General features: G+C 43.3%; 2 protein-coding genes across 8 annotated transcripts in view; both read right to left on the bottom strand.

Annotated features, from left to right (window-relative positions):
• WWOX (WW domain containing oxidoreductase) overlaps positions 1-21,564 on the bottom strand; it is a 695,867-nt gene that overhangs the window by 634,212 nt on the left and 40,091 nt on the right. For 4 of the 7 annotated variants that reach the window (XM_073307994.2, XM_073308003.2, XM_073308000.2 and 1 more), the window contains exon 5: positions 20,174-20,280. In XM_073307994.2, coding sequence (XP_073164095.2) covers positions 20,174-20,280 — 107 coding nt within the window. Of the gene's footprint in view, positions 1-9,433; positions 11,086-14,324; positions 14,444-20,173; positions 20,281-21,564 lie in introns of those variants that run through there. The other 3 variants (XM_073308006.2, XM_073308004.2, XM_073308005.2) reach the window with 3 other exon arrangements.
• Positions 1,523-5,312, bottom strand: LOC140896548 (myb/SANT-like DNA-binding domain-containing protein 7). The gene is made up of 2 exons (XM_073308473.1): positions 2,972-5,312; positions 1,523-2,384 (listed from the first exon to the last, which is right to left on the bottom strand). The coding sequence occupies exons 1-2, from the start codon at positions 3,553-3,555 to the stop codon at positions 2,327-2,329; spliced, it is 642 nt and encodes a 213-aa protein (XP_073164574.1). The 5' UTR covers positions 3,556-5,312; the 3' UTR covers positions 1,523-2,326.

Raw genomic sequence — 21,564 nt, 5'->3', positions numbered from 1 at the left:
CACTCACAGAGAAGGTGCAGCGAGGTAAATCTAGCCATGTATCAATCAGAGGCCAGGCTAACCTCCTTGTTCCAATAACAACGATAACTTAGGTGCACCATTTCTTATTGGAACCCTCCGTGCAGTCCTGCCTGAAATACTCCTTGATGTACAGGCACACCCTTTGTTGATTTTAGCTCCCTGAAGCCAACCCTGTAAGCCGTGTCGTCAGTCGCCCCTCCCTCCGTCAGAGCAACGGCAGACAATCGTTCCGCGCCTTTTTTCTGTGCGGACGCCATACCAAGGCAAGCATGGAGGCCGCTGAGCTCATTTTGGCAATTAGGAGCACATCAACCACCACACGCATTATCCAGCAGTATATGCAGCACCAGAACATGGCAACGCGATACCGGGCGAGGAGGCGATGTCAGCGCGGTCCCGTGAGTGATCAGGACATGGACACAGATTTCTCTGAAAGCATGGGCCCTGACAATGCATGCATCATGGTGCTAATGGGGCAGGTTCATGCTGTGGAACGCCGATTCTGGGCTCGGGAAACAAGCACAGACTGGTGGGACCGCATAGTGTTGCAGGTCTGGGACGATTCCCAGTGGCTGCGAAACTTTCGCATGCGTAAGGGCACTTTCATGGAACTTTGTGACTTGCTTTCCCCTGCCCTGAAGCGCATGAATATCAGGATGAGAGCAGCCCTCACAGTTGAGAAGCGAGTGGCGATAGCCCTGTGGAAGCTTGCAACGCCAGACAGCTACCGGTCAGTTGGGAATCAATTTGGAGTGGGCAAATCTACTGTGGGGGCTGCTGTGATGCAAGTAGCTCACGCAATCAAAGATCTGCTGATATCAAGGGTAGTGACCCTGGGAAATGTGCAGGTCATAGTGGATGGCTTTGCTGCAATGGGATTCCCTAACTGTGGTGGGGCTATAGACGGAACCCATATCCCTATCTTGGCACCAGAGCACCAAGCCGCCGAGTACATAAACCGCAAGGGGTACTTTTCGATAGTGCTGCAAGCTCTGGTGGATCACAAGGGACGTTTCACCAACATCAACGTGGGATGGCCGGGAAAGGTGCATGATGCTCGCATCTTCAGGAACTCTGGTCTGTTTCAAAAGCTGCAGGAAGGGACTTTATTCCCAGACCAGAAAATAACGGTTGGGGATGTTGAAATGCCTATATGTATCCTTGGGGACCCAGCCTACCCCTTGATGCCATGGCTCATGAAGCCGTACACAGGCAGCCTGGACAGTAGTCAGGAGCTGTTCAACTACAGGCTGAGCAAGTGCAGAATGGTGGTAGAATGTGCATTTGGACGTTTAAAGGCGCGCTGGCGCAGTTTACTGACTCGCTTAGACCTCAGCGAAACCAATATTCCCACTGTTATTACTGCTTGCTGTGTGCTCCACAATATCTGTGAGAGTAAGGGGGAGACGTTTATGGCGGGGTGGGAGGCTGAGGCAAATCGCCTAGCTGCTGGTTACGCGCAGCCAGACACCAGGGCGGTTAGAAGAGCACAGGAGGGCGCGGTACGCATCAGAGAAGCTTTGAAAACCAGTTTCATGACTGGCCAGGCTACGGTGTGAAAGTTCTGTTTGTTTCTCCTTGATGAAACCCCCCGCCCCTTGGTTCACTCTACTTCCCTGTAAGCTAACCACCCTTCCCTCCTCCCTTTAATCACCGCTTGCAGAGGCAATAAAGTCATTGCTGCTTCACAGTCATGCATTCGTTATTCATTCATCACACAAATAGGGAGATGACTACCAAGGTATCCCAGGAGGGGTGGTGGAGGAGGGAAGGAAAATGCCACACAGCACTTTAAGCACAGCACTTTAAAAGTTTACAACTTTAAAATTTATTGAATGACAGCCTTCTTTTTTTGGGGCAATCCTCTGTGGTGGAATGGCTGGTTGGCCGGAGGCCCCCCCACCGCGTTCTTGGGCGTCTGGGTGTGGAGGCTATGGAACTTGGGGAGGAGGGCGGTTGGTTACAGAGGGGCAGCAGTGGCAGCCTGTGCTCCAGCTGCCTTTGCTGCAGCTCAACCATACACTGGAGCATTCTGGTTTGGTCCTGCAGCAGCCTCAGCATTGAATCCTGCCTCCTCTCATCACGCTGCCACCACATTTGAGCTTCAGCCCTGTCTTCAGCCCGCCACTTACTCTCTTCAGCCCGCCACTTACTCTCTTCAGCCCGCCACCTCTCCTCCCGGTCATTTTGTGCTTTCCTGCACTCTGACATTATTTGCCTCCACGCATTCGTCTGTGCTCTGTCAGTGTGGGAGGACAGCATGAGCTCGGAGAACATTTCATCGCGAGTGCGTTTTTTTTTCTTTCTAAGCTTCACTAGCCTCTGGGAAGGAGAAGATCCTGTGATCATTGAAACACATGCAGCTGGTAGAGAAAAAAAAAGGGACAGCGGTATTTAAAAAGACACATTTTATAAAACAGTCGCTACACTCTTTCAGGGTAAACCTTGCTGTTAACATTACATACATAGCACATGTGCTTTCGTTACAAGGTCGCATTTTGCCTCCTCCCACCGCGTGACTACCCCCTCAACCTTCCCCCCTCCCTGTGGCTAACAGCGGGGAACATTTCTGTTCAGCCACAGGCAAACAGCCCAGCAGGAACGGGCACCTCTGAGTGTCCCTGAAGAAAAGCACTCTATTTCAACCAGGTGACCATGAATTATATCTCACTCTCCTGAGGATAACACAGAGAGATAAAGAACGGATTTTGGTTGAATGCCAGCAAACATACACTGCAATGCTTTGTTCTACAGTGATTCCCGAGTACGTGTTACTGGCCTGGAGTGGTAAAGTGTCCTACCATGAAGGACGAAATAAGGCTGCCCTCCCCAGAAACCTTTTGCAAAGGCTTTAGGACTACATCTAGGAGAACCGCAAATGCCAGGGCAAAGTAATCCTTTCACATGCTTGCTTTTAAACCATGTATAGCATTTTAAAAGGTACACTCACCAGAGGTCCCTTCTCCGCCTGCTGGGTCCAGGAGGCAGCCTTGGGTGGGTTCGGGGGGGTACTGGCTCCAGGTCTAGGGTGAGAAACAGTTCCTGGTGGTCGGGAAAACCGGTTTCTCCGCTTGCTTGCTGTGAGCTATCTACAACCTCCTCCTCATCATCATCTTCTTCGTCCCCAAAACCTGCTTCCGTATTGCCTCCCTCTCCATTGAAGGAGTCAAACAACACGGCTGGGGTAGTGGTGGCTGAACCCCCTAAAATGGCATGCAGCTCATCATAGAAGCGGCATGTTTGGGGCTCTGACCCAGAGCGGCTGTTCGCCTCTCTGGTTTTCTGGTAGGCTTGCCTCAGCTCCTTCAGTTTCACGCGGCACTGCTTCGGGTCCCTGTTATGGCCTCTGTCCTTCATGCCCTGGGAGATTTTCACAAAGGTTTTGGCATTTCGAAAACTGGAACGGAGTTCTGATAGCATGGATTCCTCTCCCCAAACAGCGATCAGATCCCGTACCTCCCGTTCGGTCCATGCTGGAGCTCTTTTGCGATTCTGGGACTCCATCATGGTCACCTGTGCTGATGAGCTCTGCATGGTCACCTGCAGCTTGCCACGCTGGCCAAACAGGAAATGAGATTCAAAAGTTTGCGGTTCTTTTCCTGTCTACCTGGCCAGTGCATCTGAGTTGAGAGTGCTGTCCAGAGCGGTCAGAATGGAGCACTCTGGGATAGCTCCCGGAGGCCAATACCATCGAATTGTGTCCACAGTACCCCAAATTCGAGCCAGGAACGTCGATTTAAGCGCTAATCCACTTGTCAGGGGTGGAGTAAGGAAATCGATTTTAAGAGCCCTTTAAGTCGAAACAAAGGGCTTCACTGTGTGGACGGGTGCAGGTTTAAATCGATTTAACATTGCTAAATTCGACCTAAAGTCCTAGTGTAGACCAGGGCTATGACCAGTTGCTATGACAGGCTGAGAAACATCAGCATGGGTAGCTGCATTACCAATATATAATATCAAAAACATAATACAATTTAGAATGCTAAAGCCTATCAATTACTTCAGAAGTTCAAAAACTGCAGCTAATTTGCTCCTCCATTAGCAGGTTGTGTTACAGTATATTTGAACCTTATTTTTTCTTAGAGCTGCAAACACATTTGAATGCTATTCAGAGTCTTGGGTATCACTACATAACAATTTATTTACAAGCTGTACTTGGAAGATTGCTTTACTAGCAGCCCCTACAACCACACACTCTATGTCTCAACACTGGAAGGGTCAGTGGTATAGACCACATACTAATATAGATGCTACTAGGAACTAGACTAAGAATCAATTCATTTCACCAGCTCACAGCCAGCTCTCAGATGGTTATGACATTTGATTATTACCAGCCTCAGCCAGAATTGCATTAGTAACATCAGTTCTCATCTAACTCGCACTAAAATCAACTGAAAGATTTTTAACTTAAAGGAGAGTAGGATCAGGCCTTTAAAAAGTAAAAAGCTTATGTGTTGTTAGTTATCCTCTCCCTTTTCCCTATCTTTATCTGCAGCCTTCAGCTTGTTTGCCAGATTCAGAGCACTGAAGAAACAGGCCTCCCCCATACTGATACAATGTAGTAAAACTAGCAGTATATTTTACAATATGATGGCATGTACTCTAACACAGAGTATGACATATTCTGTAACAATGCAATACCTCATTACAAAAATGATGCCACAGTCCTCTGAACTCATATTTTAATAGGAATGAGTTTACTCTGCAGTCAAATAACCTGAAATACCTATACTTGTTTTTTGAACATTTTACTTTGAGAGTTTTTATTCATTATAAAGTTTGCCAGAAGATATGTAACAAAAGTGCCATTTGGTGCCATTTTGTGGAACCCAACAGTTAATGATTCTTAGTTGCAACTACTTCCCACAGTACCCACAAATCAGCTGTCTCTCCCCAGCTACCAAACTCTTTTTACTAACTACCTGTGCTTTCAGAAGCAGTCTATTTCATATCCATGACTGACCTCTATAGCTTACTGCTAATCAGCCACAAGGAGCCCTTTCGCAATTGAGCATGTCAGAGGACTTAGAGCATTTTTAGTGGATTGTTCCTAATACAGGCATCCTATACATAGGACTATGGTAAGGAAAACAACTATATAGGTTTTATGGCATTCTTGGGGTAAAACAGAAGCTCAATGACGTAGCACACAATGGGTCGTAAGTAGGGTGACCACATAGCTAGTGTGAAAAATCAGGATGGGGGTGGGGGGGTAATAGGCACCTATATAAGGCAAAGCCCCGAATATCAGGACTGTCCTATAAAATCGAGACATCTGGTCACCCTAAAAAGAGAAGGAGTACTTGTGGCACCTTAGAGACTAACCAATTTATTTGAGCATAAGCTTTCGTGAGCTACAGCTTGAGCCACAAGTACTCCTTCTCTTTTTGCGAATACAGACTAACACGGCTGTTACTCTGAAAACTGGTCACCCTAGTCACAAGAGTTTTATCTTCTAGATCAAGATTAACATCCACAGGTGTCAAGATGCTGAAGGCCGAACAAGAATTTTGGCTTGATAGAGGTAACATTTCTTTTCAACGTACATATTCAATTCACAGAACCAAATCAACATCTGAGGCTCACTAACTGGCAGAGCAGTCCCTTTCCCTTGAAAAACTAGGCTAATGTATAGATTGCATGAAAAGTGCTGCATGCATTCCTCGCAAATGGGACACATGCACAAAGCCTGGGCATACAGCTTGCTTCCTGTCTTCCTATATTTCTGTTGGGTAACAGTTGGAGAGCCAAGGCTTAAAGATCAGGTTTTAATTTCAATCACAATAATTTAATCAGCAAGTGTCTGTCATTCAATCATTCTTTATAGGCGTTACCCCCAGGTAGACAATACTTTGAGAAAAGGATGGAGGCAAGTGTCAAACTTATCTTGCTGTTCTGAGTTAGATGTTTTATCTACTCTTGTTACATCTATACCTTATAAGCGTCTTCATGTAACAGAAATTTAAGTTTGCCAATAATTTAATCTTTATTTGAAGTAACTGTTGTCTTAATATTGAAAAAAGTAAAAGAAACATTTCTTTAGACTTTTTGTTAAGAAAAAATAAACGTTACATTTATTTTTAATATCTGCTTAAAAGACTGAAATCTGATAGGAATAAATACATGTACGTTTCTCAACACAAAAGGCTGCACGATATTTTATTCATCCACATTTTGAAGAATTTTCTTGAGAATATAGTTAACATCTGGAGCTATGTAGCTCTGCCCAACTGTTATGCTTACACTCAGTTAGAAAAATGCATCAATAATACAATATAAAAAGCTCCCTAACTCCTCTTTCTGGAGCATAGATTTCAATGTTCATCAGAGCAACTATGTGTACTAACAGCACCGTAGTGTTTTTCATTAAGCTTTAAAGTCAATTAAGCTGCGAATTGGAACAATCATTCCTCCTTTGCAAAGTATTGATATTCTTTCTTGGCTGCTTTAGGGCCTTTCCACTACTCAAGGAGAGATTTGTTTGACAATTTATGATTAAAATTAATTATAGCTCTAAAATTCCAATTTCCTTTCTTCTGAGTAAGAAATTATCAAACTCAGTTTTAAACTGATATTGAGCTTTATCGTGCATGGGCAACTTCATTTTCAAGACATCTACTATAAAGCAACAAATGTCTGTCTTTGGTTTGATTCCTTTACAATATATCTCTCAGTCCATACCAACATACTCCACTACTATTCCGTCAAATGTGAGTGGGTTTGGGGTTGTTGGTTTTTTATCTTTTGGGTTTAAAAAAGAAAAGCTACAATGGCCACACTTGAAAAGTTGTTGCTTTAGGTATCCAGATAAGACAATTATTTCTGTATTTGCAGTACTATCTAAACTTCACTATACTTTACTATAGGAAGTAAGTAGAATACCGCAAGTACAACATTAAATGTTATGCAGTTACCGTTCCCTAATGTAGCTGACAAGTTTTCAAGTGTGATCATTGCAGAGTTGGTATCCAAGTCTTCACAAAATAGCATTTTGGACATAAATAGCAGAACATTCATGGTTTTCTACATTGGTCTTCAACAACCAGCCAAGTCATCCCCTGTGGTTTTTTAATTTACAGTGCATGCAACTGCTGATCTGACGAACCTTGTTTTCCTGGATATCATCAGTATTATCCTCAAATCCTTTAAATCAAGTTTTTTTCAGTCCACATGATTTTTTTTTAAGCTTACTTTTATATCTGAATTGCAACATTCACTAAAAAGAGATAATCTAAAGCTGATTTTTGTGTAACAATAACTGATTCTTTTGTAGTAACAAAACTAACACCAACAAAAAAGCTAGCTCTCTACTAATACTAATGGAACCTACATTTTATGGCACTATTGATGATGATCTCATAAATCAAACACACCAGAAGTTAAAGGGCTTTACTCAGGTTGTTCTCATAAATTCATTTAATCATATTGTACTTCATAACTTACTTCTTTGAATTCTGTATCATAATAGGTCTTCACATTTTTTAAACAAGAATTATATTTTTCCCATAAAAAGTTTAGATATGTAATACATACATAACAAGTCAATACAAGAAAATCAAAACTTTAAACAAAAATATTTGTTTCTTTACTCATGTTCCGGGTAGTTAAACATTCCTGATTACTTTAAAATAAGCAGAATACTTCTCAGGTTCATTAGAAGTTGTAAGTGCTCAGGACCTCTTAGTATTTGGCCCTACATTAAACAGACTGTAAAGGCTGCAAAGGGAAATACTCAAAGTAAGAAATGTGAATCTTAAGGAAGAACACACAACCTTAACTCTGCCCAAATATGCATTCGTATCAAAAGAACATAAGAATGGTGACACTATGTCAGATGAATCATCCATATAGCCCAGCATCCTGTCTTCCAACAGTGGATGATACCAGATGTATCAGACGGAATGAAGAGAACAGTGCAATTATTTAGTGATCCATGCCCTGTCGTCCAGTCCCAGCATCAGGAAGTCAGAGGCACATGGACACAGAGAGCATGGGGTTGTGTCCCTGATCATCTTGACTAATAGCTATTGATGAACCTATCCTCCATGAATTTATTTATTTCTTTTTTAACTCCGTTACAATTTTGGCCTTCACAACATCCCCTGACAATGAGTTCCACAGGTTGACTGAGTTGTGTGATACAAATCTTTAATCACACTATTTCTCAAACATTTTTCTAAAATCTTAGATCTGTTACACGTGTTTGTGTCTTATTTGCTACTCTTGTAAACACACTAAGTTTGTTGTTATAATGGTACATTTGTGACTTTTATATGAGTATCATAAGCAGTAGTATAAATTTCTAAAATTATCACACATGCAGTGTCTCCAACAAAAATCAGATAAAATTAATTATTGAAAATATTCATAGACAATATTCAGAGAAAAAAACATTAGATTTCCATTAGATTTGTGAATTTTTAAAAGCTGTTTTATCTACTTAAGTATTACAAATATATCTTCCCCCTTTTATTTAGGATAACTGTGTTGTGTCTCTTTCTCTCTCCCACCCCCATTCTCCTCAAGATTGCTTACAATTTGATGTAAATTTTAAGCAAGTTGTAATTCGCCAACTAATTCTCTCCTGGTTACACACTCCAAGTAATTAAAGTTCAGTAATAACTTATTCTTTCTGCTCCAGCACCTGCATTTCATTTGTTTATTTTCCCAGAGTCATAAATCTGAGGGACTGTCAAAATGCCACAATATTAGTGCAATAATCAAATTTAATTAGTGCCTCTCAATAAACAACAAAGCCATTACAAAGATGCATTGAAGGTTCTCCAGCTACCTAGTTTACAGATGAGATTGTATTCTGAACAATTAGAATTTGAGAACTGTTAGTAAATAAATGTAGGGGTTTTTTTTTGTTTTTTTTTAAGTAATTTGAGCAAGACAGTAATCTTCATTCAATTACCAATTCATTAACTTTCGGTGAGGTAATATATGTACTTACACAAGTAGTCTGGTACTCTTGTTGTCTGTACAACGTACTAAAAACAATTGTTGCTTTCACTGACTTTTGGTAACTTCTGGAAAAGTACTTTTTAAATTAAATGTGCAAAGCAAATTATATGTAAGAGGCACTCACCATTATTTCATGTCATTTCACTCTTCTGTTGAAATAATTTAATTACATTTACTTATGGACATTTAGAAAGAGAACAAACCAATTCAAAAGAGGGACTACTCAAAAATCCAGCGATGCTGGAAGATAATCTAAAGCCAAATTTAAAAGTAACACAAATACAATCTTCTAGTGGGCCCTTTAGATATTCCACTGGTGTTATTGCAACAAAGAAAACAGGCAGCTTCCATTTCAGTTAGGACTATGGAAAAAACAAACCTTAAAATACAGTATTTGGAATTTACAGGCCCAAGAGAGAGAAAGCTTTAATCCAAAATACCTTCTTCAAAAAACTGGGCTCCAGAAATGATTTTTCTTCTTATGTGGCATCTCCACTAAAGGAGGTTTGCAATCACGGTAGCACATTCCATACGACCCTCCACTAATCTCTTAGTGGATGAATAGTCCTTCTGATTCATCCAGCATATCACATCATCCATTAACTTTCCCTTCCAGTACCCGTAAACTTGCATCACCAGCTGAAGCCCTTACAATGTGCCCTGCAAATCAAATCTTTCTTTTCATAAGATTTCTGACTAGCATTTGCTGAGTTCCAATAATCTCCAATACTTTTTCATTACATGTCTCTATCAATGATATTTTTAAAGTTCTTCTATGACATCATAATTTCAGATTGATTGTTTGAATCCCCATGTTTCACAGCTGTAATTTAACACAGACCAAATGCAAGGTTTTAAGAGTTGGAATTTAGTCTTCAGATTTATGTTCCTTCTCCTCAGGTGTTTATTCTTCCAGAATGTCTCTTTCGCTGTTGCTATTCTGGTGCTGACTTCAGTATCTGATCTTCCATCTTTTGTATTGATGCTTCCTAAGTAGCAAAAACGTCTCACTTACTGTATGGCTATGTTATGCACTATAATCTTGCATGTCTTTCTAGGGTCCTTGCATGCCACCATGGTTTTTGACTTGTCCACATATGACCTTAGATAGACCATACTCTGTCATATGAATATATAATCTCCACTAACTGCACAGACCTTCTTCTGAATCAGCCAACAGTGCCGTGTCATCTGCATAGCAAATATTATTCCATTTTCCATTCATCTTAATACCTTCTTCTGCTTAATTTCATCTAAACTTGCTACAAGTGTTGAATAAAGTCAGTGATATTATACAAACCTAACTCTTCTCTTGATCCCTACTAGATTTTCATTTCAATTTCCCATTATAATCGCCTTTTGATTCCAATATAAATTGTTTTATTACTCAGTTTGTATCCATCAATCCCTACAGATCTTAATATATTAAGTAATTTGTATGAGAAGAATGACTTCCCAAATAAAAGTATACCTAACAAGTATACGGTTTTCTCGATTTCAATTGATCTTTCTAATATGAGCTTCAAGTTCATAATGGCATTTAGTATGCCCTTTCCACATTTTAAGCCATATTGTTGTTTGCTTATTTCCTTATCAATCTTTCCTTGTATTCTGCTCACAAAAGTATCTTAGAGGCATGAAGTGTTAGACTGACTGTTCTGTAGTCTTTACAATCCATAGAGTTGTTCTTTTTGGGGATTTGGCTACACAGTGAGGTTGTAACGTCTTTTGGAAATTCTGCTGTCTCAAGCATATTCTTCATTCCTCTGACAGGACTTACAAACTTTCAACCCCTATGCTTTTAAACAATTCAGCCAGTATACCATCACAACATAGTGCTTTTCCATTCACATACTTTTTATTGCTGCCATGATTTCTTCATCCATTATTGGCAGGTTTACCTGATTCATCTCTAGTTGAGCTTTTCAGGAATATCTTCACCATATAGTTCCTTGACACATTCTCATCATCTCTCATTCTTGTCTTTAAGGTCTGTCAAATATTGTCCATTTTTGCAACATCCAAGGATACCTGAAGAGAGGTTCTGGCTAAAAGCTGACCCTCCTTAATGTTGGCCTAGAAGTGTTCTCTATGGTCCTGTGGAAGATATTCAATAAAGGATGCAAACTTGTAATTCAGGTAGTCATACTTGTCCACAATCACCTGATCAGTATCAGATCACAAACTGAGGGTTGCAAAAGAGTTAAGCCTTCCATCCAAAACATTCTAACCTTTTCTGGTCCTTGTCATAAAAGGAATAGACCTGGGAAAATGCTGTCCACCCCACTCATTTACGGCATCCACCACCAGGGAATTGGTGGGGATGGGAAAACAAAAATTCTAAGTCTCTGGGGGGAACATAATATTCCTTATTTGCCCATTTACAAGTTGGCAGGAGGGAACAGGAGTTAACCACAAAGTTTTTGCTGGATCCAGGAGCACTTAATTAATGGGCAGCACAATCTAGGTGGGTGTTGCCCACTGCAAAACATCCAAGAACTTGTGATGTGAGTCTTTAACCTCATCAGAAGGTATGTGGAGGGTTTCCACCACCCTCTTCACAAGGTCCTGGAATTGATTAAAATTATCAGACATCTATGGTGGTGGAGGCGTGACTGCCTTGTCCAGAGATGAAGACAAAATAGGGGTTTGAGGGGTAGTCTCTTCATCCACCCCCTAGCCTTCTGTTCCTCAAAGGTCTTCTGAAGTTGGGAGGAGACCGTGTGACCATCATTTCCTGGCGCAGTGGATCCAGAGGTCTGGCAATTACTGTTGATACACCACCCAAGAATCACAGTATAGCCATTGGAGAGGTCCATATGGGAGAGAGGGAGGTAGCCATGATGTGGTTGAAGGTCTTTGTCAAAGTATGTTGTCAAGGTTCCTCCCCCACTCTGAACTCTAGGGTACAGATGTGGGGACCTGCATGAAAAACCTCCTAAGCTTATCTTTACCAGCTTAGGTCAAAACTTCCCCAAGGTACAAAATATTACACCTTGGACAGGCCGCTACCACCACCAAACTAATACTGGTTACTGGGGAAGAGCTGTTTGGACGCGTCCTTCCCCCCAAAATACTTCCCAAAACCTTGCACCCCACTTCCTGGACAAGGTTTGGTAAAAAGCCTCACCAATTTGTCTAGGTGACTACAGACCCAGACCCTTGGATCTTAAGAACAATGAACAATCCTCCCAACACTTGCACCCCCCCTTTCCTGGGAAATGTTGGATAAAAAGCCTCACCAATTTGCATAGGTGACCACAAACCCAAACCCTTGGATCTGAGAACAATGAAAAAGCATTCAGTGTTTTACAAGAAGACTTTTAATAAAAAATAGAAGTAAATAGAAATAAAGAAATCCCCCCTGTAAAATCAGGATGGTATATATCTTACAGGGTAATTAGATTCAAAAACATAGAGAACACCTCTAGGCAAAACCTTAAGTTACAAAAAAGATACACAGACAGAAATAGTTATTCTATTCAGCACAATTCTTTTCTCAGCCATTTAAAGAAATCATAATCTAACACATACCTAGCTAGATTACTTACTAAAAGTTCTAAGACTCCATTCCTGTTCTGTCCCCGGCCAAGACGACTACAGACAGACACAGACCCTTTGTTTCTGTCCCTCCTCCCAGCTTTTGAAAGTATCTTGTCTCCTCATTGGTCATTTTGGTCAGGTGCCAGCGAGGTTACCTTTAGCTTCTTAACCCTTTACAGGTGAGAGGAGCTTTCCCCTGGCCAGGAGGGATTTCAGAGGGGTTTACCCTTCCCTTTATATTTATGACACGCCCCCCAAATCTCAGCTAGGGTGAAACACTGGCTGGGATTTCTTCCTGGAGCTCTAGGAAAACAGAGTTAATAAGACACATGCATCTCTAAATATACTACCAAGTACATAAAGACTAACAATATTTTCCACATCTCAAGGACGATTTTAACCAGTTGATTCTGGGAAACTTTCACGGGAGAGTGCATCAGCCACTTTGTTAGAAGCTCCTGAGATGTGTTGGATGTCGAAATCAAAATCTTGGAGAGCTAAACTCCACCGAAGAAGTTTTTTGTTAGTTTCTTTGACAGTGTGAAGCCACTTTAGTGCAGCATGGTCGGTTTGCAGGTGGAAACGCCGTCCCCAAACATATGGGCGTAGCTTTTCCAGAGCGTAGACAATGGCATAACATTCTTTTTCAGTGACTGACCAGTTGCTTTCCCTCTCAGACAGTTTTTTGCTGAGAAACACTACAGGGTGGAATTCTTGATCAGGTCCTTTCTGCATTAAAACTGCTCCCACACCACGCTCGGATGCATCTGTGGTTACTAGGAACGGTTTGTCAAAGTCTGGGGCCCTTAGTACAGGGTCAGACATGAGTGTCGCTTTAAGCTTGTTAAAGGCCTTCTGACACTTTCCGGTCCACTGAACAGCATTTGGCTGTTTCTTTTTGGTTAGGTCTGTCAGTGGGGCAGCGATTTGGCTGTAGTGCGGTACAAATCGTCTGTAATAACCGGCCAAGCCTAAGAAGGATTGAACCTGTTTCTTTGACTTTGGGACAGGCCACTTTTGGATAGCATCCACTTTGGCCTGTAGGGGGCTGATAGTTCCTTGACCCACCTGGTGTCCAAGGTAAGTCACTCTGTTTAGGCCTATTTGACACTTCTTAGCCTTAACAGTTAGTCCTGCCTCCCTTATGCGCTCAAGGACTTTTTGTAGATGTTCCAGGTGGTCTGCCCAGGAATCCGAAAATATGGCCACATCGTCAAGGTAGGCGACTGCATATTCTCCTAATCCCGCTAGGAGACCATCTACAAGTCTTTGGAAAGTGGCGGGTGCATTTCGCAGCCCGAAAGGGAGTACATTAAATTCATACAGCCCGAGATGTGTGATGAAGGCTGACCTTTCCTTGGCAGATTCATCTAGCGGTACCTGCCAGTACCCCTTGGTTAAGTCCAAGGTAGAGATGAACTGGGCCCTTCCCAGTTTCTCTAATAGTTCATCTGTGCGTGGCATGGGATAGTTGTCCGGGCGAGTTACAGCATTTAGCTTACGGTAGTCCACGCAAAAACGTATTTCCCCATCTGGTTTGGGAACTAGAACCACTGGAGATGCCCATGCACTTTCAGAGGGGCGGATTACACCCATCTGTAACATATCCTGGATCTCCCGTTCTATAGCAGTTTTAGCTTGAGGAGACACCCGGTAAGGTTGGACCCTAATTGGGTGAGCATTACCTGTGTCAATGGAGTGGTATGCCCGTTCAGTCAGTCCTGGGGTGGCTGAGAACGTTGGCGCGTAGCTAGTGCACAGCTCCTGGATCTGCTGTCGCTGCATACGCCCAAGGGTCATGGAGAGGTTCACCTCTTCCACACCACCAGCACATTTCCCTTCGTAGTAGACACCTTCAGGCCACTCAGCGTCGTCTCCTCCCTGGGCTGTAAACTGACAAACCTTTAATTCTCTGGAATAAAAGGGCTTTAGAGAATTAATATGATACACCTTAGGCTTTCGGTTGGAGGTGGGGAATGCTATGAGATAATTAACAGCTCCCAGGCGCTCCTGGACCACGAATGGCCCTTCCCACGATGCTTCCATTTTATGGGCCTGGAGCGCCTTTAAGACCATGACCTGGTCTCCTACTTCGAAGGAACGCTCTCTGGCATGTTTATCATACCAGGCTTTTTGCTCTTTTTGAGCATCCTGTAAGTTTTCTCTAGCAAGGGCTAAAGAGGTTCGGAGGGTGTTTTGTAGGTTGGTTACAAAGTCCAGAATGTTAGTTCCTGGAGAAGGTGTAAATCCCTCCCATTGCTGCTTCACCAACTGCAATGGCCCCTTAACCTCACGGCCATATACAAGTTCAAATGGGGAAAACCCTAAACTGGGATGTGGTACAGCTCTGTAGGCAAAGAGCAACTGCTGCAACACTAGGTCCCAATCATTGGAGTGCTCATTTACGAATTTACGTATCATGGCCCCCAAAGTTCCATTAAACTTCTCCACCATGCCATTTGTTTGATGATGGTAAGGAGTGGCAACCAAGTGATTTACCCCATGAGCTTCCCAAAGGTTTTTCATAGTTCCTGCCAGGAAATTAGTCCCTGCATCTGTGAGGATGTCGGAGGGCCAACCTACCCTGGCAAAAATGTCTGCTAGTGCCTGGCACACACTTTTAGCCCTGGTGTTGCTTAGAGCTACTGCTTCCGGCCATCGGGTGGCAAAATCCATGAAAGTCAGTATGTACTGCTTTCCTCTGGGTGTCTTTTTCGGAAAAGGACCCAGAATATCCACAGCTACTCGCTGAAATGGAACTTCAATGATGGGGAGTGGCTGGAGAGGAGCTTTGACCTGGTCTTGGGGTTTTCCCACTCTTTGGCACACCTCACAAGACTGGACATAGGTAGAAACATCCTTGCCCATTCCCTCCCAGTGGAATGACCCCCCCAAACGGTCTTTGGTCCTGTTCACCCCAGCATGGCCACTAGGGTGATCATGGGCTAAGCTCAAGAGCTTGGCCCGGTATTTAGTTGGAACTACCAACTGTCTCTGAGGATGCCAGTCTTCCTGGTGTCCCCCAGAAAGAGTTTCCTTGTATAAAAGTCCTCTTTCTACAACAAACCTGGATCGATTAGAAGAGCTGAGAGGCGGTGGGTTGCTCCGTGCCGCCGTCCAAGCTCTCTGGAGGCTTTCATCTGCTTCCTGTTCGGTCTGGAACTGTTCCCTTGATGCTGGAGACATCAGTTCCTCATGGGATTGTGGACCTAGGCTTGGTCCCTCTGGAAGCGATATAGGGGATGGAGCTGTTTCTGTTGACTGTGAACCGCTCTCCGCTGGTGCACTATGTTGGGATTCAGGCTCCAGCTGAGCCTCTTGGGTAGGGTTATCGGCTGCTGCCAGTTCAGGTTCGGTGGGGCCCTCTGGTGTTGAGGTTGCAAGTACTGGATTCAGTGCTGACACGGGGTCTGGTGTTGGTTGTTCGGCTGGTTCCGGTTCTGGGACTGGTTCCGTCTGGGTCTCTGGGACTGGATCCACTACTGCTGTTGCAGACATTGGCCTGGGGTCCAGGTCCATCACCTCTGACTGGGTCCTGATAGAAGTTTCCGGAACAGAGCTAGGCCTCACGGCTTGTTTAGCCTGGTTGCGGGTGACCATTCCCACCCTCTTGGCCTGCTTCACATGATTGGCCAAGTCTTCCCCCAACAGCATGGGGATGGGATAATCATCATAGACTGCAAAAGTCCACATTCCTGACCAGCCCTTGTACTGGACAGGCAACTTGGCTGTAGGCAAATTGAAAGAGTTGGACTTGAAGGGTTGAATCGTCACTTGGATCTCTGGGTTGATTAAATTGGGGTCCACTAAGGAAGCATGGATAGCTGACACTTGTGCTCCGGTGTCCCTCCACGCGGTGACCTTCTTCCCACCCACACTCACAGTTTCCCTCCGCTCCAAGGGTATCTGGGAGGTATCTGGGCCTGTGGACCTCTGGTGTGATTCCGGTGCAATGAACTGTAATCTGTTGGGGTTCTTGGGGCAGTTGGCCTTTACATGCCCCAGCTCGTTACACTTAAAACATCGTCCAGCTGACGGGTCACTGGGGCGAGGAGGGTTGCTGGAGAATGGGGTGGTGGGACGATAAGGGGTCTGGAGGGTTCTTTGGGAGGTAGGTGGGGCTTTGGGCGGCCCCTGGTAATAGGGTGTGGTCTGGGGTGGTCCCTTCTGGTCTCCGCTCCAACTGCGACCAGTTTTCTTCTTCTCTGCCACCTCCACCCATCTGGCTCCAATCTCTCCTGCCTCAATTACAGTTTTGGGTTTCCCATCTAGGATGTATCTTTCTATTTCCTCAGGAACACCCTCTAAGAATTGTTCCATTTGCATTAGGAAGGGCAAATTTACTGGAGATTCAACACTTGCTCCTGTTATCCAGGCATCCCAATGTTTTACAATGTGGTAGGCATGTCGGGTAAATGACATGTCTGGTTTCCACCTTAGGGCTCTGAACCTCCGACGAGACTGCTCGGGTGTTATCCCCATTCTGACTCTCGCCTTGGATTTAAACAGTTCATACTTGTTCATGTGTTCTTTAGGCATTTCAGCTGCCACCTCAGCTAAGGGTCCACTGAGCTGCGGCCTCAGCTCTACCATGTATTGGTCAGTAGAGATGTTGTACCCAAGGCAGGCCCTTTCGAAGTTTTCTAAGAAGGCCTCAGTATCATCACCTGCCTTGTAGGTGGGGAACTTTCTGGGATGGGAAGTGGTACCTGGAGAAGGATTGCTAGGGTTTGTTGGTATATTCTGCTGGGCCTTTATCCTCTCCATCTCCTCCACATGCTTCCTCTCTTTTTCCTTCTCCTCCTCCTTCAGCCGCATGAGTTCTATCTGTCTTTCATGTTCCCTTTGTTTTTCCTCAGCCTGAAATTTGGCTAATTCCAGCTGTAGTCGAGCCGAGGATTTGGCCATTCTAACCTCTCTGTTTTTAACTAACTTTACACCCGAGGTTTAGAAATAAACAAACAAAACTTGGCTGTAAAATTTTGCTGTGCTGGAATAGAATACCTATTCTCTGATAGTGATTGTCAGCCTACAGAAAAAGACAATTCCCTTGTCTCTGCTCTGGGCCCAAATTAAAGCAAAAAACCTCCAACTACTTGGAAACCTGCTTACCCAGCCCAAAGAAGAAAAAAAAAATTTCTTTTCAAACCTGTGCTCCTTGTAAAACAAAAAAAAATCAAAATCCTAAAAAAAACCCTGCCACTTTTGTCTCCAGGCAAATGGGTAGAGCACACACCCCCTATTTACTTTTAGGAAGAAAAGAAAAAAAAAAAACCCTCTGGGTTGGAAGACTGTGAATTTCCCTGCAGGAGTTAAGTACCCTGCCTCCAGGCAAAGAAAACCTGCAATTCACAAGATAATCCCCTTTTGTCTCTGCTTGGCCACAAAGCAGAGAGAAACCAAGCTGCTTTCAGTTTCAAAGCTGCCTTCTGGACTTCCTAAAAATTCCTTTTTAAAATCTGTATTTCTAGTTCAAAAAATCTCAACTGGATCTCAAAATGATTTCAGGTTAATCCCACCACTGTGCCACCATGTCAAGGTTCCTCCCCCACTCTGAACTCTAGGGTACAGATGTGGGGACCTGCATGAAAAACCTCCTAAGCTTATCTTTACCAGCTTAGGTCAAAACTTCCCCAAGGTACAAAATATTACACCTTGGACAGGCCGCTACCACCACCAAACTAATACTGGTTACTGGGGAAGAGCTGTTTGGACGCGTCCTTCCCCCCAAAATACTTCCCAAAACCTTGCACCCCACTTCCTGGACAAGGTTTGGTAAAAAGCCTCACCAATTTGTCTAGGTGACTACAGACCCAGACCCTTGGATCTTAAGAACAATGAACAATCCTCCCAACACTTGCACCCCCCCTTTCCTGGGAAATGTTGGATAAAAAGCCTCACCAATTTGCATAGGTGACCACAAACCCAAACCCTTGGATCTGAGAACAATGAAAAAGCATTCAGTGTTTTACAAGAAGACTTTTAATAAAAAATAGAAGTAAATAGAAATAAAGAAATCCCCCCTGTAAAATCAGGATGGTATATATCTTACAGGGTAATTAGATTCAAAAACATAGAGAACCCCTCTAGGCAAAACCTTAAGTTACAAAAAAGATACACAGACAGAAATAGTTATTCTATTCAGCACAATTCTTTTCTCAGCCATTTAAAGAAATCATAATCTAACACATACCTAGCTAGATTACTTACTAAAAGTTCTAAGACTCCATTCCTGTTCTGTCCCCGGCCAAGACGACTACAGACAGACACAGACCCTTTGTTTCTGTCCCTCCTCCCAGCTTTTGAAAGTATCTTGTCTCCTCATTGGTCATTTTGGTCAGGTGCCAGCGAGGTTACCTTTAGCTTCTTAACCCTTTACAGGTGAGAGGAGCTTTCCCCTGGCCAGGAGGGATTTCAGAGGGGTTTACCCTTCCCTTTATATTTATGACATATGTGTTTCTGCAATTATGCGGAGAGGATAAGGAGGAGACTATCCTCAATGTCCTCTGATGGAGGGGACCCAGTAGAAACAGGTGGAGAATCCTGTGGTACTGTGAAGCGCTGGTAAACCAGAGACCCATAAGCAGTGGGGACTCCAGCTTGTCTAACCTGACAAGTCTCTGAAGTAACTGAATGCCTGCGGTACCAAGTGGGTCTGTACCAACACAGCAGCTGACTTGGGTGGTACCATTGGTTTGGAGTGTGTAGGTGCCAGGGCCAAAGGTGTGTGCTTTGATTTTGTCAGTACCAATGCAGCAGAGTGAGAAGACACCATTGGTAAGTCTGAAATAGACTGTGCCAATTTGGAGACAGATGGTACTAAGGCCCGCTGGTGGTGTGTTTCTTTAAAATGCTTTGGGATCTCCCTGCTCCACCAGTACCAGAGGAAGAGTCTTTTGCCTCCATGGTACCAAGTTGAGAAGCTGAGGCCGCTGATATCATAGACCTAGCAGGAGGCATGCATGAGTTGGACACACTAGAGCTCTGTCACAGGCCCAGGCATTGAAGAAGGAATAAAAGGCAGTTTACCTGCTTAGCCCTATGTACCCTCTAAGCACGTCACGAGGTTATATAGGCCGAATGGACAATGCTAACAGAAAATCTCCAATTGGGGGCTGAAGAGGCACATGTACACCTGAAGTGGAGCCCCAACAGGGATAGTACTCGAAGGAGAATAAGTATTTATGAGACAAAAATGATTTCCTTGAAACACCTTATAGGCAGAATTTTATGGAACTCTCAAAGTAATAGTGAGCAAGGGCATTACACTGAATCTCAAGAATAATTAAGCACATATTTAAATGCTTATGAAATTCTCTGTCACCAATGGCATTTGCTTCATTAGTCCTTTCAAATTTTTTAGCATTAAAATAACCTTCCAACCATAGTATAATGATGCTTAAAATTAACCGTACATACACATTATAAAATGGCACAGCTCCTTTGTTCCATCTGTAAATACATTTACGCACTAAAGTGATTATTACAATACAAAGAAAGCTGTTTTCTTGAATTCTGATAAGTGAAAAATAACATTTATAAAACAGCATATACTGCACAAAATGAACTCATCAGCGTACACGGCACATTGTTTTGAAGATAGTAGAATTTGCTAAGCGTTCAAAAAAATATGTTTCCTTACCCATTCCTCTAGGATGCGTTGTACAGCTTTGTTGGCTCTCGACATATTTCTGCAGGCAAGAATGACATAGGCACCATGGAGTGCAAGAGACTTTGCAGTTTCAAATCCTATGATAAAATAAAAATTAAAAAAAACAAAAATTCCAATCAGAGAAAGATGAGTCTTCATGAAACTAGCAAGAGGTATAAACTCATGTTTCAAGGGAGATGGAGCCAGGAATTTAGGAATTTCTTTAATATGCATCTCCACTGTTCTAGTTACTTGAGTCTGTTTTTGTAAGGGCACATATGCAAAAAGGTGATGGACACTTGAGTGTACTTAAACTGTGCCTGGCATGCATATGCAAGTCAAGTCTGCATACAGGTAAATGTGCACAGGACTTTAGGATCACAAAATTTAGGTGCATGCAAAACTCCACATGGGATCTTACAAGTATAGCACCTTAACCCCTCTGCCTCAGTTTCTTCATTTGTAAAATGAGGAAAATTACTATTATTTATTTGTATTACCATAGTACCTAGAAGCCCGACTTCTTACCTTACTGAGTTGTTATGAAGATTTAGCAGTTAGGGTGAAATCCAGGCCCTACTGATTGCAATGGGAGCTTTGCCACTGACTTCAATGGGGCTAGGATTTCAGCCTTAACTCCCACAATACACGAAGAATTGCAATAGTGCTATATAAGTGCTAATGGTGATAATAACTCAGACCAGATTTTCTCTTCAAAACTGAGATCATAAACTCATCTGAAATTATGGATTTCTCTCCTGCCCACAATTAATAGAAAAGGTGAGTTTTGTTGTTTCTTTAAAATGCTGCATCAAGCCTTGAATGGAAGCATAGGTTGCTATGTTTGCCAAGACAGCACGGAAAGGGATGAGGAGAAGGGGCCCAGGTGTGCCTACAGGCTTGGATGGATTTAACACACCTGGAGCCGGCCTGTGATTGACCGATATGAGGGCCACTTACGGCAGGATTGGACGTCCAATGCTCACAGTGTGGAGAAATAAAGATGCCAGCCAGTGGAAGTGCCTCCCTTGCTGATCTTCCCCATCCACTCCCCTCTATTTGTTAAGGGCCTGTATCATGACACTGGGGGACACAGCCTCAAGCTGGTGTTAACTGCCATTGGCTCATTACAGTTACCTGAAATGGGCCTATGCTAGTTTACACCATCTGAGAATCTGCCTTTGAGTGTGCAGAGTGCCTGATTTAAAGTGCACAGGGTTGGGTCAATAACTAGGGTTCCACCTGGGGCAAGTTGGTTTGTGTTTGTGGGGCATTCAGCATGATCACTGGGTGTTCTGTTGCTATGGAACACTAACAATGAAAGAGAAATTTCCATCTAACTGAAAGAGGCAACTCACCATAACAGCACTTAATGAGTTCCA

Source organism: Lepidochelys kempii, chromosome 12, assembly GCF_965140285.1.
Source record: "Lepidochelys kempii isolate rLepKem1 chromosome 12, rLepKem1.hap1, whole genome shotgun sequence".
In the NCBI taxonomy this organism is placed as follows: domain Eukaryota; kingdom Metazoa; phylum Chordata; order Testudines; family Cheloniidae; genus Lepidochelys; species Lepidochelys kempii.
The sequence above is the reverse complement of the archived record's forward strand: the minus strand, read 5'-3'. Positions and strand labels throughout refer to the sequence as shown.

Excerpts from the sequence above, each read along its gene's own strand:
- LOC140896548 (XM_073308473.1), bottom strand. The coding sequence starts at position 3,555 with ATGCAGAGCTCATCAGCACAGGTGACCATGATGGAGTCCCAGAATCGC. Across the intron at positions 2,385-2,971 it reads AGGCGGAGAAGGGACCTCTG|CTGCATGTGTTTCAATGATC; the intron begins GTGAGTGTACCT and ends TTTCTCTACCAG.